The sequence below is a fragment of the Poecilia reticulata genome, chromosome 12 (genome assembly GCF_904066995.2).
Source record: "Poecilia reticulata chromosome 12, P_reticulata-male-v2, whole genome shotgun sequence".
NCBI lineage: Eukaryota > Metazoa > Chordata > Actinopteri > Cyprinodontiformes > Poeciliidae > Poecilia > Poecilia reticulata.
This window is the reverse complement of record NC_088841.1, coordinates 31,875,694-31,893,331: the sequence shown is the minus strand read 5'-3', so window position 1 is coordinate 31,893,331 and position 17,638 is coordinate 31,875,694. Positions and strand designations below refer to the sequence as shown.

The 17,638-nt window shown below is 38.0% G+C and overlaps 1 protein-coding gene and 1 long non-coding RNA gene across 3 annotated transcripts in view; both read right to left on the bottom strand.

Moving 5' to 3' along the window:
• Positions 1 to 7,496, bottom strand: part of LOC108166031 (NLR family CARD domain-containing protein 3-like) — a 36,707-nt gene extending 29,211 nt beyond the window's left edge. Inside the window, exons 1-4 of one of the 2 annotated variants that reach the window (XR_014090231.1) lie at positions 7,252 to 7,490; positions 6,497 to 6,628; positions 6,259 to 6,372; positions 3,687 to 3,833 (exon numbers count right to left, since the gene is read on the bottom strand). Coding sequence is in view for 1 of the 2 variants with exons in the window: in XM_081613690.1 (XP_081469816.1) it covers positions 3,687 to 3,833; positions 6,259 to 6,372; positions 6,497 to 6,585 (350 nt within the window). In the remaining variant the exon portion in view is untranslated. Of the gene's footprint in view, positions 1 to 3,686; positions 3,834 to 6,258; positions 6,373 to 6,496; positions 6,629 to 7,251 lie in introns of both variants that reach the window. The other variant, XM_081613690.1, reaches the window with a different exon arrangement.
• A 3,374-nt stretch (positions 7,497 to 10,870) lies between these two features.
• On the bottom strand, positions 10,871 to 12,669 carry LOC145554213 (uncharacterized). The gene is made up of 2 exons (XR_014090245.1): positions 11,981 to 12,669; positions 10,871 to 11,833 (listed from the first exon to the last, which is right to left on the bottom strand). It is a non-coding gene; the product is annotated as an uncharacterized LOC145554213 (long non-coding RNA).
• Between the last annotated feature and the right edge of the window lie 4,969 nt (positions 12,670 to 17,638).

Below are 17,638 nucleotides of genomic sequence, written 5' to 3'. Positions count from 1 at the left end.
CATGATCTCCCTTTCTTACACATTATTCTTAATCTTTAATAATCATTGATTAACACGCCACAATCGAGTTATTCAACCCTTATTTTCCACAAAGCATTATAACACTCAGCTGATTGAAGGTACAGAACATATATATTTGATTACATATTACAGACATTCCTTCATTGGCAAATGTATGGTTATTTTAACCTGTTACAAACCATAATCATCATCAAATCATTATACAGGGTATACCATTATTTCTCAGGCCTTTATTCTGTTTTCTGCGTGCACCTGGACAGATCTCACATGCTCATGCCAGATTTCATGACACCTGTGACCTATGACGTAAATGCCTCTCTTGCAGTGACATAAGGCGGCCAACTGTGGAGCTCAAAAGTTTCAGATTACAGAACAGTTTTTGGTGAATTTAAAAAAAATGTTTTTGGTGAATAAGGTGGAATAGACTTGCTACTTGTCAGATGATGGAAAACATTAAACGTATCGTTTCTGCTTCAGCTTTCATTGTATATGTCACAATTTTGTAATTTATTGTTGTTTATTAAACTCTGAAAGCTGTGTGGCTTTGTTAATATTCTGTTCTAAAATGCGGTTAGATGTGCATTTTTTTTTAGCACCTGCCCCTTTAGTGGTCTCTGCACTGCCCTGCTTTTTGATGTTAGCTTGTCGATGTCTCAGTTTTATTCACTGGGAAAATTAATAAGCAGCTTGAGGTTGTTATTACCCAGTAATCAGCCACACCCTTAACACCTCCCAACTCTGACAGACTGACTACTGACCAGCTCTCCAACTAACGGGTCTGGAAAAGTCTCTAATTCCTGGGTATTACAACGGCTGAATTGTAGAGGACATTTTGTTTAAGCTGGCTGCGAGAGAGACACGTCTAAGCTCTAACTACCTTCAATCCGAACGTTATGACCTGCTACAGTTCCTGTATCAGACATCGGAGTAGCCTGCCGGTGCCCAAGAACAAAAACCACATTCATTAATGGTAGCTCTGTCTCTCTTAATAACGTGCACTTGTTACAGCTTAGATAATTTTAGAGACTCGGCGTGAGTCCCAGGGTCATTATTTATCATAACCAAAGAAGGATCTGAAGGCCCCAATGTACTAGGATCATGAACATTGATTTTACATTAACCTGAAAAACTAGTTTCTGAGTGACTTAATTAATTTAACTGTCCACAGCATCAATTTAGACTTTAGTATTTTATTAGCAAGCTTTAGCAGGGGAAAATGACATACAGCTTGTTAAATCAAAAAGAAAAAAATTAAAAGATTAATATAAGTAAAACTTTTATTAATCTTTTAATAAAAGATCGCACTCCCTACCAGTCCCTACTGTGTCACTAACTAAAAATGAGAGGCTTTGGGATGCAGCTCCACTCGACCCCCGATGATGAGGTTAAACTTGGCAGCAGAAAACTTTAACATCCATGGACAAGGTCCTGTCTTGAGAAGGCAGAATCCCATTTAGAATAAATCCAAAGTTGAACTGGTGAGAATCCTCCATGAAATCAGTTCTTTATCCATATGTGATCTTTGTTTATTCCCCATGTCTGCTGCTGCATCGTTGAGATGGTCTTGGGTTGAGTGTAGGGCGGTTGTCGAATCAGAACTCGGGTTGTGGGTAACCGGATCTTGTTCCTTTCTCGAGCGGCGCAAAGTCTTCACCTCCCCGTAGTCCTGTTGCATCGCCCTTATCTTAATTCTGCATCTTCGTGTGGTCTTGACTCGAACACCGAGGAACTAAGAACACCGTTTCCTCGCCTGCATATATTTTTATACCTTTTACATTTCGGGGGGGCACGTACACAGTTCTTTCACTTCCTACATCTCCGCGTACTTTTCCCTGACGTCAGGTATCTTCAGTTAGCCTCGACCTTTATTCCACTTAACTTTTAACCTTCCTTGTTCTTTAAAACTTCTTGCTGAAGTCCTCTATCTGTATTCACACCTGATGCAGATATAGTCTAAAAATCTCACTTCCTCTTTTCTCTCTGCTTAACTGTTCTTTCACCCCTCCAGTCTATATTTGTAACACAGCATCAGACACATTTTATCTATCTCTGGTCTTTTCATTTCTACTCTCCAACCTGTAACCTTTAAAGAAAGGATTACATGTATTTTACTCATCTTTAAAACATAATAAATTCATTTTGCATTTAAAAACAAAGATTACATTAGTTTCTTTCAACATTAAATCATAATACAAGATTACTAGTAGCTCCAGGCCTTTGTGACCTGTTTTCTGTGTGTCCTGGAAAGATCTCAACCAGTTCCAGCCAGGTTTCACGACAAGGTGACTCTGCTGCCCCCAAGTGGCGAGAAACCGCAATGTTGGCTGGTAACAATCGGAATGCATTGTGGGTGATGTAGTTTATAGTCAATTCATGCTCAAAACCTATTTTAAGTCAATCATGGGCCTATAAAACGCTGGGGGGCCACATAAAATTATGTGGCGGGCCAAATGTGGCCCGCGGGCCTTCAGTTTGACACATGTGTTATAGAGGATTTAAAATGGATCCTGTAGATCCTGGAAGCCAGTGAGCTCACATTATATCTGTCCACACAGAGACAATCAGAAGATAAAGGTCCATGAAGTGATATCTGGATGTGAGCAGTGAACCAGATGATCCAAGTAGCTGCAAAGATTTAATGTTCCTGCTGATCCCACTAAGCACCAGCAGAACCTCTGATGGTCCACATCAGCTCAGTCTGGTTGAGTTCCAGCAGATCTCACCAACCACATCATGAAGCTTTCCTTCCTGCTGAACTGATCTCACAATGCACACAGGAACCAAGTCCTGATGGACCAGACTGGTTTACCAGGTATTTCCCAGTGGGTGGTGGAAATGTGTCCCACTGTTAGTCTGACATGGAGCCAGGAAGCAGCAGAACATCATCATCATCATCATCACAACCCAGAGATGAAGATATGAAGGTGTTTTCATTAGAACAGAGCAGCTGATTTAGATAATGGATCAAAACTCTGTAAATATAACTGGGAACATCTGAAACTTACTGGTTCAGTTTACAGCAGTTAGAAACAGCTCACCTCTGATGGTGGAGATCCAGGAGATTTAAAGTTAATGGGTTTAACCTTTGACCTGTTGCTCTTAAAGGACACACAGCTAGGTTCTGGTTCTGATCTGACTCTGATGGATCAGAGACTCAGAAATATATACACAGAAATATATTCTCATTTAAATATTTCTGTGTATTCTTTCTGTAAAGTTTATTTTGAATGTGGAACATTTTAAAATTCTGAGCTTTGAGACACAACAAATCTGCTGCATATATTAAGGACGCAGCCCTTCGTCTCCAAAGCCGAATCATGGTTTCATTCACACCAAGCTTAAGTGCAGCGGCTCTATTTCCCTCCTATAGTGCCAGATCGACATCCCTCAACTTAAAAGCTGCATCATACGAGTTTGAAACATTTCTCTGTCGTGCCTGCTGCTAGCATGTGGTTGTTCTAGAGATTCATAAAGACACAAAGGAAACTATTTAGTTTTTCCTCCAGTTTGTTCTGTTTTCTCAAAGATCACAACTGAAAGAAGAACTAAAATGATTTAAAATGATGTTTTGGTCTCCATGAATCAGTTTCTAAGCTGAAATCAAAGTTTAAATCCTGGTTGGTCTCTGCAGAGTCACAAGAATCAGTTAGAAACTGGTTTCTTACTTCCTGTCTGAGGGTCCAGGTTCATTATTGAAGTCTGGAGGTCGTCCTTTGGACCGGTCACTCCTCATAGAGGGACAGACGGATCCTGCAGGTTCTGCTCTGACCTGCTCTAGGTCCAAATCTTCCATCTTCTGGAGTTCAGTGAGTCTGAAAGAGAAACCAGTACCAGTCAGTTCCCAGTGATCCAGTCAGCAGAAAGTTGATCCCATCATGTGTTCAGAGGATCAGAGGAACCTGATCCAGCAGGAACCATCTGGGTTTGAATTGTTCTCTCCTTCACTTCTTCATGACCTTCTGATGTCTGCTGGCTGATCCAGAACCTTCTGGAGAACTTCTGACTTTATTAACAACATTTAAAACCTGAAACCTGAACTGGAATCATGTTCCAGGTCTGCAGAAACATCCAGAGTGAGGTCAGATGTAGTGAATGAAGGAGTGAACATTTCCTATGAAGTGGTGATGTGTTGGTCCTGAACAGATGGGCTCAGTTAAAGCAGCGGTTCTGAAACCTTTGGGGTCCAGACCTCCTTTAGACGGGCTGCCAGTCCTCCTGCTGAGAGTCGGTTCAGTCAGAGAGGCAGGAATATGTGGAAGGAATATTTTCCAGACGGACCAACAATCAGAGAGATTCAGGATCAGGTGATCCATGGAGATCATGAGGAGGATCTGATCACTCTCAGCTTCCAGCAGATCTGTTCAGGTTTCCAGCAGCGCTTAGAGAGACAAAGAGTTTCTCACTGCTGCAGTAGAAACAACAAGTCCAACTGGACAAGAAACAACTCAGAGGAGGAAGAGAGGGAAATCTGTTGAGTTTAAATCTGGATTGACTCCACAGATCAGAGAAACATCAGTTTCGGATGAACCCCAGACTGCAGAGGAAGGAGAGATGTGTCACATTTTAGGATTTAAATAATCAGGTAAAGCAGTTTAACAGGATGGAGTATTATGGACACACTAAGAAAATATATAAAAATATATAAAATATGAGAATAAAGTCAGAATATTACAACTTTATTCTGGTAATATTATACATTTCTTCCAAATAAATTATATTTTATTTTCATCTTATTATGGTTTTAATACTTTGTTGTAGTTTAAAGTGTTTTTGTTCTGTTTTTTTCTACTAAGGTAAAACCTGTTCTGCTCTTTAAAAGACTCATTAAACTCTTATTTAGTTTATATTCATGATCACCTCCAGGTGTTGGTGTTGCCTAAAGGTGGGATCATGTGGGATCCTGTAGATCTCAGTCGCAGTAACTAAGTTGTGGCACTTTGTTAAATATTTCTCTCATGAAATATAAATATGTTTCTTCATGTAACAACAATTTATAAGCAGTAATGATTCACAATAAAGTATTTCAATTAATTTAATTTTCCGTCTAAATACTTCCTTGATCCCTTAAATTAAAATAAATCCAGCAAAGCTCGACCCCTAAAGGATCCATGACAGACGATCTTCTATCCGTCCCACCGAGAGGGGAAGCGCAGATCGATGCTCTACGGTAGGAAAATCTGACAGGGCACCACCTGTTCCAGTCCAGGTGGAGGTGGTGGAGTGTGTAGGGAGACAACATCAGATTCCTGGACATCCAGGTCACCTCGGACCGGACCTGGTCACTGAACACCTCTGTTCTGATGAGGAAGGCCCAACAAAGACTCTTCTTCCTCAGGAAGTAGCAAAGGGCTGGACTTCCTGCTCAGCGGCTCCAGAACGTCTACAGAGCCGTGATGAAGAGCATCCTCTGCCTCAGCAGGACTGGGTGGGACGACAACAACCCAGGACCAAAAGGACTCGGCCCGGGTGGTGAGAACGGCCCAGTGGATCGTGGGATCAGTTACCGAACCTGGACCTGATATCTACTGGCCGACTGCAGAGGAAGGCCAGTTGTGTTGCTGCTGATGATCCACCCACCCAGGACACAAACTGTTGGTACCGTCTGGAAACGCTGCAGGTCCAGAAAGTGAACAACCACTTTATGGAGAAAGATCAGCTTTTTCCCCAGAGCTGAGAATCAATCTGTCCACCTTCCATCCTCTCTGCCCTCTGCAGACACACCCACAGCCTCATGCTGCCCCTAAGGGCTGATTAAGACTTTATTGATTCATCTATTGATCACTGAGGCACCACTCCAGTTTCATTATGTTCTAGAAACATCATATAATAAAAACCTTATGTCTGAAAACGACAAGTTATTTCTGTCCTCCGTCTCAAAATGGGGCCTGATCTGAGGAACAAAGTTAGTTTCAGTTTCTGTTTCACTCAGTAACATGACTTGTGGGTTTTCATCATAACAGAAGCGTCTAAAGTCCTAATTTGATTTGTGGAATAAATATTTACAGTTAAAATCAGATACATTTTAACTGTAAAGTTAAAAACTTTCAGTGTTTCTATATTAAAAGGTTCTGCAGTCAGAAGAGTTCAACTACATTTCCCATGATCCTCTAGTGGCTCAACAAACCTGTTGATCAACATTGAGATCATAACAGGCTATAATGGATCAAACCTTTGTAAATATAACTGGGAACATCTGAAACTTACTGGTTCAGTTTACAGCAGTTAGAAACAGCTCACCTCTCTGATGGTGGAGATCCAGGAGATTTAAAGTCAATGAATCCATCCTTTGACCTGTCGCTCTTAAAGGACACACAGCTGGGTTCTGGTTCTGGTCTGAGTCTCTGGTGGATCCTGACAGAAACATGATGATTAAACTTGGTGATGAAGCTGCTGCTTCATCACCACGTCTGTTTTGGCCTGATATAGTGGACGCTGTGTGAAAAGGGCTGTGGAAAGTTAGAGATGGTGACCTCACCTCTGACCTTTGCTCTGGCTCTCATCTTCCCCACACAGAGTGGTTTTAGAGGGAGGGACTCCCTCCTCTCTGTCCTCACACTGATCCATGCTGCTGAATTCACATCAGCTCACACACACTTTCTAGCTTCACCTGCAGAGGAAACACACATCATTCATCTGCACATCAACTCTGATCATCCTTTACATCATTAGTGCTGGAAAAAGATCAGCTGCTCCTCCTCTGATTGGCTCTTCTTCTCTGCTTCATATCAGTGTCAGGTGAATGCAGTCAGACAGCAGAGAGGCAGAGGAAGCTGCCATCAGCTGCTGCACTTCTACTATCAGTCCACTAGATGGAGACATGGAGCAACATTTACATTCACTGATTCAACCTGAACAACAGGAAGGATTTTAGTTCATTATTAATCTCTACAAGTGGATTATCTGCAGCATTAAATATTAACTATTCAATAATCTGAATGAATCAAACCAATTTTAATATTTATTTTGAAAGGAAGCAGCAGGAAACTGTTGCTGACGTTAGAGTTCGGTACCAGGAAAAAAAATATGAATCAGTTCGGAGAAGAAAACAGAGAATCATCAGCTGTTCATCATGTTGTTTGATCTAATAATCCTGTAGATTAACCTTAAAACTGCAGATATTAAAGTTTGAGCTGAAATCAAAAGTGAACATTTTCTCCAAACATCAGAAATTAGAAACAATCAGGAAAGTTTCTGATGAGAAAGTTCAAGAAATAAACAAATTAAACTTACATTTTGTTAAAACGATAAAAATAGTTAAAGAAGAAAAACAACAGACTGAGACACAACAGACGGACTGGAGCCACACCCGAACAGGTGAATTCAAACTGGAAGTAAATGTGACGGATGTTGCGTGACTGATGACGTCACAGCGCACCTGACTTGTAGTTTCTTTTTTCAGAGCAACAGAACCAGGAAGTAGAAGCTCTGAGGTGAAATCAGAGGAAGGTTGATAAAATCTTCATGAGGAAGGAGAGAAGTTCTGATGGAAATGAGGGTGTACTTACTTTGGTCATGATAAGTGACGATTGATTGTAAAAAATAATTAAGAACAGTATTTTATTTATCATGTCAGAAAAAAAAGTGAAAATGCATTTTTCAAACTAATATTTTCATGATGTCCACACGTTCTTTCTAAGGTAAGTATTTAATTCAGAAGCTAAATATTTACTTTGAAAACTAAATTTTAGGGAAAAAAATTTAGCAAAATATTTAGCTTCAAAATAAATATTTAATTTGCAAACTAAACATTTAATTTTCAAATTCAGTATTTATTTTTAAAACTACATATTTAATTATCTATTTTCATGACGCTCCATCATGTTGTCATGTTTCAGTTTCTCCTTCATTCAGCAGCAGGTGGTGAACAGGTTTAATCCAGTTTAGTGTAATGTGAACAGGTTTAATCCTGTTTAGTGTAATTGTGAGCAGGTTTAATCCAGTTTAGTGTAATTGTCTGTCTTGCTACCAGCAGCAGAATGTGCATCAATATGTAACATTGATCTTTAGTGAGTAAATCCTTGGTGTTTCTGTCCAGCAGAAACAGAAGAGGCTCCATGGGGACATCTGTCCTTAGAATGTCCTCAGTCTCCTGCTTCATTTCCTCCAGAAGGTCTTTATTTGTGCTCAGTCCCAGAAGACGTGTGTGATGACCGACCATTCCACAGATTCCTCCAACATCTATCTGTGGTTGGATCCTGGAAATGAAAGTTTTTAATGGAGTTCTGTTAAATCTAGTTTTTACTTTCCAGTCAAACTCCACTTCTGCTTTTCAAAGATGTAGGTTTATATAATTGAGCATCTATTTGAATTTCTTTTGGATATAAGAAGGATTTTGAACAAAAATGTAATGAACATGTTTAGTTTGGCCCACAGACCAACCCAAACATATTCAGGTCACTTTTAAAGTGTATGGAAGTATTTTGGTGTCTTGATCTCGTTGATGTCGTCTCGTCCAGAAGCCGATGTGATCATGTTGATCCGGTGGATCCATAGCCAGAGGTTCTGCTGCCAAAGTCTATAATAAACTCCTTCCATGGTGTAAAGAAACATTGTTAGAAATGAAAGAAACAAACTATAAACTAATAGAAAATGATTTATTTAGGATGAATATTAAAACAATTGTAGTTCAGTTAGAGGGATTTCTAGTTTGCAGTAATTTAGTGAGGAGTTAAAACTGATTTTCCCTCTGAAATATTTGCTAAACAAATAAAATGAGGTTTGATTTTGTTTTTTGTGAGTTTGTCTACAAACTTAGCTGGAAATCCTTGAAGATGTTTTAGAAAAATATCCAGGAAATTTTCTGCTGCTTTGATTTTATGATGATTTATGTAGAACAGAGTGAAAGTTTTATATGTTTGTTTTTCTACCTAAACTTTTTTCAGTCTAAACTTTGTATTCTTGTCTTTGACAGTAATTTAAACTTTAACTATTTCTATACTTGTCTTGTTTTTCCAGCTTTGTGTTTTTTCTTGGTTTTGTGTTTGTTGGTTTTCAGATCTTTTCCTTTAATGAATAAAATCATCATTTAAAACTGTTTTTTGTATTTAATCAGTTTTTCTTCATCAAATATTAAAATCAGTTTGATGATCTGAAACATTTCAGGAGGACAAAAAGGCAAAACAGCAGAAATCTGTAAAGGAGCAAATAGTTTTTCACAGCACTTTATGTTTCAGGTCCAAAGAAATCAAGCGGTCCAGTCTGGATTTAGAGCAGAATGTTCTGTTGAAGGTGTGACTGGAGTCCAGTTGTTCTGGGTTTCTGGATGAGTCCAGAACCTTCTGGATCAACCAAACCAGATGCTCAGATCTTCTCATCTGGACCATCTGGGAGCTTCTGACTAAAACTACAGACATCAGGTTCAATGAGGATCTGAGATCTGAACGTTTCTATGAAGCATTTTAATCATCTCGTCTCTGTCAGGTGGAGAAAAAGAAGCAGAAAAAAGCAGAACTAAAAACTGGGACATGATGGAAACCAGAACTTTCTGACCTCAGATCTGGAAAACAAACTTTAACTGAGATGTTACTGAAGCTTGATGTTCAGTTGATGCAAATCTAAAGCTGGTCTGCAGGGACGACTTTAGGGTTTGTTTGTATTTGGTATTTTTATGATGGATACAAATAATTTAAAAAATCAATAAGTGGAACTGGGCCAATATGATTTAGTTTTTATCAAATTTTATTTAATTATTAATCATTTAGATGGAGTTTAGCAGGTCGGTCATCTGGTGTTTAATCATTTGACAAAGATAATAAAAGATATTGATTTTTTCTGTTCTGGTCCAAAAACCAGAAACATGAAAGTCAGCTGAAATCTCAAATCGGTGCATTCATAGAGTAAATATAGATCAATTAAAAATCACATATTTAAGCAGAAATCATGTTTTTTATTAACATAAAGACTTAATTTTGCCTGAATATGATGAAAATACTTAAATACCAAATTAAGAATGAATCTTTATTTTCAGACCAGGAATTGAACCACAACAGTCTCTGCATCAAGTCCAAACGCTCCACCAACTTAGATTACAGAGGGTCAGAAATATGTCTGATTTTTCATTTTTAACCAGATAAAAAGTTTTCTTCAAATTTTGCAGAAATGCCCAAAAAAAGGACAGACTCTGTCCTGTTGAGTTTCCATGGCCAAAAGTACAATAAGATAAACTTGTTAAACTTGTTAAATTAAGAATAAATATCCAACTGCTAAAAAAAACATCTAAATCATACATGTATATTTAGAGAGACCAATTAACCTGACAGTCATGTCCCACCATGCACAGGGAGAACATGCAAACTCCATGCAGAGAGACCCTTGCTACCTTTAAACCAAACATTAGAAACTGTTGTAAAGACGTGGGAAGAGTAAGAGAGGATTTAAAGCAACCCAAAATTATCAAATGCCTATCCGGACATAAAGGCTTGCCATAAGCCTTGCTAAAAAATTCAAATATCCGACACCAGAAGTCCAGAAGTTTAGGGCAGGAGCAAAACAGATGACCCAAAGTCCCATCATCTACTTTACATTTGTCACATTTTGGTGAGATGCAGGGAAAAAGCTTAATAAGTTTAGTTTTAGTGCAGCTGATGGATAACTTTGAATTGAATAAGTTGCAGTCTAGAATTAATAGAACAGGTTTTGATTTTCGACAGACTCAAATTCCATTGCTGATCTGAAATCTTACCTAGTATATCAGAAGCCTAGGCCTCTTTTATATGCCTCGTAGATGGGGATGAACTGAAAAGATTAACGAACTGAGAAATTATGCAAACAAATTTTTAATGCAATGTAAAATTTTTAATGCAATATTTGAACAGGAAAAGAACAGAATGAGCAGCAAATGAACCAAATGCAGAAGAAGAAAAATGTTTTTATTTCTCTAAAACACATGAAGAAAAACTGCAGCAAATAAACAAAAAGATTTAATATTCAAATCTGACGAGTTTAGAAAAATAGGAGCCACAGAAACAGAAAATGTTCAGTGAGAAAAACTGATCAACATTTCCATGAAATCTGATGAATAAAAGGAAAAAAATAAGAGAAACAACATCTTAATATTCAGTGTGAAGCTTTGACTGGAAACAAACAGGAAAACATGAGGATCCTGGAATAATCCTGGAATAATCCTGGAATAATCCCAGCTTCCATCTTTAAAGGACTGGAAGAAGAAAAAGTTTCCAAGGACTCAATCAGAAAAGTTTCACCAAGAAATAGATTGTAGAGATGAACTATCTGTTCAACAGTGAGAGAGTTTCTCTGACAGGAGGAAAATCTTTAGACTCAAATCAGCAAAGAAACACTGAAGAGGAACCAGAACTGGACCAGAACCCAAATCCAGGAATCAGAGGTTCAGTGAATGTGGTGTTGAAGGTGTGGAGGAGGATCAGTGAGTCAGAGGAGACTCTGTAGAAGGACAGAATGCCAGCAGGACAGTCCACATACACTGATACTCTGTTAGAGATGGAGGAGGAGGAGAGACGAGTTTCTATGTTATTGTGCCAAACAGAGTAACCATCATGAAAGCATCTCAGACTCCAGGAATGATCATTTCCTCCAAACTTGCAGTATCTGCTGTCTCCTTTCCTCCTGATTCTTCTGTAACTCACTGATATATAAACTTGTCCTCTCCACTCAACCTCCCAGTAACAGCGACCAGTCAGACCAGTTCTACACAGCAGCTGAAACCAGTAATCAAATCTGTCTGGATGATCAGGATATGACTGAAGCTCCTTCACACGTGTCACCTTCCTGTTGTCTTCAGACAGTTTGAGCTCTCTGTTCACTGTGTTTGTGTCGATGGTGAGTTGACAGGAATCTGATGGAGAGAACAAACACAATCCAGCTGCAGTTATTGATCATTTATTGATCTTTGATGATGATCCTGAATGAGTGATGTGACAGTTTGAAGATGGTTGAATGTGAGCTGCTTTGTTGTCATGAATCAGATGAAAAACACACTTACACTTCCTCAGACCTGGTGTCAAGAATCGGCCTCCAGCAGGCTCCACCCTGAAAGGAGGAGGGGGGTCAGACCATCAGTCTCTTTCAGCAGCAAACATGGACATTACATGTCTCTCAGACACACATTGTCCTCCACTGAGACAGGAACAGTCCAACATCTGGACTGCAAACTGCAGTGGATGTAGGAAGGACAGTTGGTGCTGCTGCAGCACAACTCATTTCTCCAAACACAGGAAAAGCTCCAACAGAGAGGAGAAAGGAAATCCCTCAGTAACAACCTGAAGAAACTCACTGAAGCCTTAAAGGACATCAGGAAACTAAGGAAACATTTCTGGAAGCTCAACCTGATTTAATAATCAGCATTAAAATCCAATCAATCTAAACTCTGATCAACACCTGGATACCTGCTCCATCCACACTCCCACACACAGATGAAGGAATGAAACACTAAACAGCCCTGCTGCTGAAAACCTGCTGTGGCCTCACTGTAATATCCAGAAATACAAACATTAAAAAGGAGAAGCTGCATCACATTCAACAAAGAGTTCAACAAGAACCAAAGATTTGATCTCTGAGCTCAGACTCACAAACCAGGGAGAGGCTTCCATCATCACACACCTCTGACAAACACCTCCAACCTTTCAGCACTTCCTCTACCAACCAGCACCACCAGGTGGCGCTGCACACATTTACAATGAAACCAAGAAGAAGAAGAAGCTTCCTGAATCCAGCAGCAGCTCAGTAAAGATCTCTCCTCTTTCCAACCTGATTCAGTCCATGAAGCAGAACATCTCTGCTGCTGCAGCAACAGGATTAAACTTCTCCAGCTCTCAACTTCTACACTCTTACTGCTGGGAAACAGATCAGGGAGGAACAGCCTTTTCTCCAGGCTGCCTCCTGCTGACTCTAGCGCCACCTACTGGCACTAGAGTCAGGAGGTGTAGTAGTCACCTACTGAGGAAGAAAGAAAAAAACAAGGAAATAAACGCTGAAAAGCAACCAGTTCCTCTAGTTTGAATGTCAAAGTTATGACTCAGGGATATTTTGTTCCAGTCTGTGGAGGAATGTTTTGGCCATAATTTTCAGTTTGAAAACGGGATGTTATGCTTTCCTCTCAAAACTTGTAATGCTGGTACTGCTGCTGTCTTTTAAATATTCCGTGTTCTTTCTCAGACCTTTCTTATTACGCTCAAAACTGGTCTCTGATCGGATCAAATCTCCCTTTGCAAACCTCTCTGCCTGTTTGTGAATCATTTTCTTTTCCTGCTTATAAGAGAAAATGTGCAATGGTCGAGGATTAACTTTCAGTCTACTTACACTTTAAAGAGTCACATCATTCTTTCAAAAGAATGGATGTTCATTTTTATCAGTTGTATGAGTTTTCTAATATCTGTCTATATAAATTGTTCCTATATTGGTAGAATAGACAGGCATCTCTATATCTAGACAGATACGTAACTACACAGACACACCCACAAAAAGGAAACAAACACACCAAGTATAACACTTGCATTCTATTGGCTGACAGGTTGCTAGGAGATGGTACTTTTCAGCAGCAGTAATGTGGTGATATTAAGGACGACAGTTTAGTTTGTTCCTTTGTTTCATTTTTAATAGATTCTTGATATCTACTTTTGTTTTGATGTTTTTTCATGCCATAATTTCATGAAACCCTAAACCTGTTATTTATTGTCAAAAGGGATCAAAATAATTAAAGTACTGTTTTGCATCTGACCAGCAGCTCCTTGAGGATGGACTTAGTTTTTCACTCATTGCTTCAGCATTTTGATTCTGATTCATTTCATAAAATTATGATTCAATGTAATATTTACTCCTGTTGTATTGAGCTCATTTCAAAAGCAGCTGAGGAACAAATGATCTTTTATTCATGTCCTGATAATTTAAATCTTAGAACTGATTCCAGATCTGAAATATTTTTACCATCACTGATAAACCTGGATCATTTTAAAATGCGGCTTTTTGGGATTAATAATCAGACGTCATGCAGGTTATAGTTTCACCAACCAGGGAAGATAAAATACCCACCATCGAAGAGTTCAGTTGGTTCCAAATTAAAACAGGTTCTGGTTCCATTAGAGCTGCACTGAACCTGGACCAGCAAAATAACATTAACAAAGTCTTTGTGTTCAAACTGAGAGTCATAAGAAAAGTTCATGTCCTCAGATGTCAGCAGGTAAGCATGCCTCTAGTCAGTAGCAGTTAAACCAGTTTGGGCTCATTTCTGTTCATAAAACTTTCAGTTTAAACTAACCTGTTCAGGTGCGGTTCCAGTCTGGTTCTAATGCTGTTCTGTTGGGTCTCAGTTTGATGTTCAGATATTCTTGTTCACCTTTTTGGATTACTTGAACAAACTGTAAGTTTGCTTTGTTTCCTACTTGAACTTTGTCTTCAGGAATATTACTGTTTGTTTCTTATTTTCTCTGATGTTTGTAGAACAGAAAACTACTAACTTGAATTAAAGTTTCATTTCTCTGCTGTTTGAAAGTTAATCTACAGAATTATCAGATTATTGACAAACTGGAATCGAACAAGTTCATGAAGATTTGATGTTTCTTTGTTTTCTTCTCTGAACAAACTGCTTTATGTTTTTATTTCCTGGATTCAAATTCTGATTTTCATCATTAAAGTTAAACACAACAGTTTCAAAGTAAAATATTATTCTTAAAATGTGTTTAATTCTGTCAAATTATTAAGTAGTTTATCTCTGATAGAGCGGGTAGTTCAATAAATGTGAATTGACCCTCGTGTTGTCTTAAAATTCTGTTTACTCCTCTTGTCCTACGGGTCAAAAATGACCCGCCTTAACGAAAGCCCCAAAATAAAGCAAATGAATTGAATTTTGAATCCAAAATTTGTTTTCCATGATGAAACAATCTATTGTTTATCAATTCGACTCAATTCAATAATTTTTTTATCATGTGTTTTTGTTATACAATACAAAAACACTATCAACAGTATTCTTTTTAACCACAAAATAAGTGTTGTAGCAGTTTTCCTTTACATTGAAAGGGTTTATTATTGTAATTATATAAATGTGACGTTTTTACTTCTGAATTAATTATATTGAAAGGGAAAAAAAGTCAACAACTTTTTTGTCAACGATTCATTCCTTTATAATTTTTAGGAAGTGAATTATAAAAATAGCTCTCATAACAACAAAAAAATGTAGCTTGATTTTGTGAACAATTAATATCAGGTCTCATGTTGTGTCTCATAATTATATGAGATGTTCAACACAAGATAAAGAACATCTTCTGTTCAACATAAGGTGTTGAACTTATAAGATGTTTTTATGATGAACATCTTCAACATAAGCCAAAGATCATCCTATCCTTCCTAATGCTATGTTGAACATAAGATGAAGAACATCCCACATTGAACACAAAATGTTCAACACAAGATGTTCAAGAAAATCTTTATAAGTCGAAGATGGTCTTCACCATATGAAGACACTCCTACGTTGAATATCTTCAGCACAAGAATTAGTTCAACATAAGATATTCAACTTCTTATGTTGAAGATCTGATGTAGGTCAGTATCTGCAAACATACAACGTAGCACCTATTAGTGAAATGTCTACTCATGGCTACAGCAAGGAACCAACTAGTGGTACTCAGATTCAGCATACCTTCATATGCTCTACACCAGTGTTTCTCAATCTTTTTTGGGCCAGCGCCCCCCTAGCCTTTATCCAAGTCCCTCACCGCCTCCCACCAAAGAATTTGTAGGCTACTTTGCACTGACCATTATTTTATCATTAATATTACTATCACTATTGTAGATGTTTGCTTTTTATGCTTGTTTCTGTATTTATCATCAAAAATTATTTCCCAGAGAACAAAAAAGTCATGGGAATATAAATTATTTTCACAGGTGTCTACAAAAAATGCAACAAACATTCAAATTGAAATCAGTAGGCCTAACAGTAGCCAATCAAAGTGGAAAAAATATTCTTATTCTTTGCCATTTTGTAGTTGTTAATATTCCACAAAATGACCAGATAAAAGATGTACAACATGCCAGTTTAAACTTTCAATTTGCAAAACGACTGAGCTCTGCAACATTAAAACATGCTGCAGAGCATGCTGCAGAATGTAGTGAACTATATTCACTGAAATATTGAATGTAGTGAACTACATTCATGTAGTTCATGTAGTGAACTACATTAATCATGTAGTTCACTACATTAATCATGTAGTTCACTACATGATTATTGTAGTGAACTACATGAACATGTAGTGAATGATTCACTACATGAATCATGTAGTTCACGACGTAATTAATGTAGTGAACTGTAACTACATTAATCATAGCTCTTCAGTGTTGGTAAGTTTCTGGTGGTGCAGCTCTGTGCTGCCTTCAGGAGAATGGGACATCAGAGCATCATCCATAACATTTCACCCACAAGGCATTTATTGTGCAAACCAGAGCTTTCAGTGGAAAAACAAAAGTTCCAGGTCCTTTTAATGCCATACAAATATGAGACAGAAACATGGATTATATCTTTATATAGACCTGTCTATTGATTATACATTAATAGTTTTACTGGACAGAAATTACAAAGAACAAATCTGGTTCTTTATCAAATCCTAATGAGTCAAATTGAAAGTGTCATGGAGTCATCAGCCTCATGACATTAACACTGACATGAAAAATAATATTGAAGAAATAAATATATCAAATCTAATTAAAAACATAAGTGATAAGTTCCTTATTGTTATCGCCTGTATAATATATTTATTCTCAGTATTAGATGTGGCCTCAACAAACCCGTGGCACTTCAACAATATTATTTTACCTTTTATCTGGAAATTGTGTCTGTTTATTCTTGCCATACAGTCTCTGTATTAATTATTGCCCGAAAGGTCTTGCCATACCAGTTTATTCCTCTGTATTTACTTTAGTTACTTAGTTTATTCTTGCATTTTGGTCTTCATTTATTTCCATTTAGTTTCCTTTGATTAATATTATCCTCTCTTGGTTTTTTGCTATGTCCACTTTAGTTTCTTTCCTGTTGCTAGATTTATTTTATCATTTATTGACGCTCACCATCAGTAATCTTCACTCATCACCTGCTGCGCCGCCTAATCGTCATCTGTTTCACATCATGTGTTGATTTTTCACTGTTCAGAGTCGGATTCTCTGTTCTTATGCCATAATTCACATCTAGTTCGTCACTCCATTTTATGTTCCGCTTCTCATGTTCCAGAGTTTTGCGCAATGTGCGCCTTGTTTTTTTTAACCCCCTAAGGTGCAGGGCGGTTGGGAAATGTATCGATGGGGAAAAGGCAGACTGACATAAACCTTTTAAAACAATGGAAACAGTTTATGTATTCTGATTATTGAAATTTAAAAGCTCTGTGTTGTTCTATCACCCCAGTTTCATACTGGACCACTTAGAGCACCGGTGTTAATGCTGCAAAATGAACACACTCTATCGTGGTATCACCCATGGAGGGATTTCTTTATTTAAATGGGTTCATTTTTCAGAGGGATACAAAGTGAGGGCATCGTGATTTTAGTAATTACATGTTTACAAGAGCGATTTTCTGTTGTCCTTCCATGGAAGCTTGCAGCTTTCAAACGGAAATAAAACACTTTTTAATATAAGTTGCTGCTTTGACATGATCACAGAACT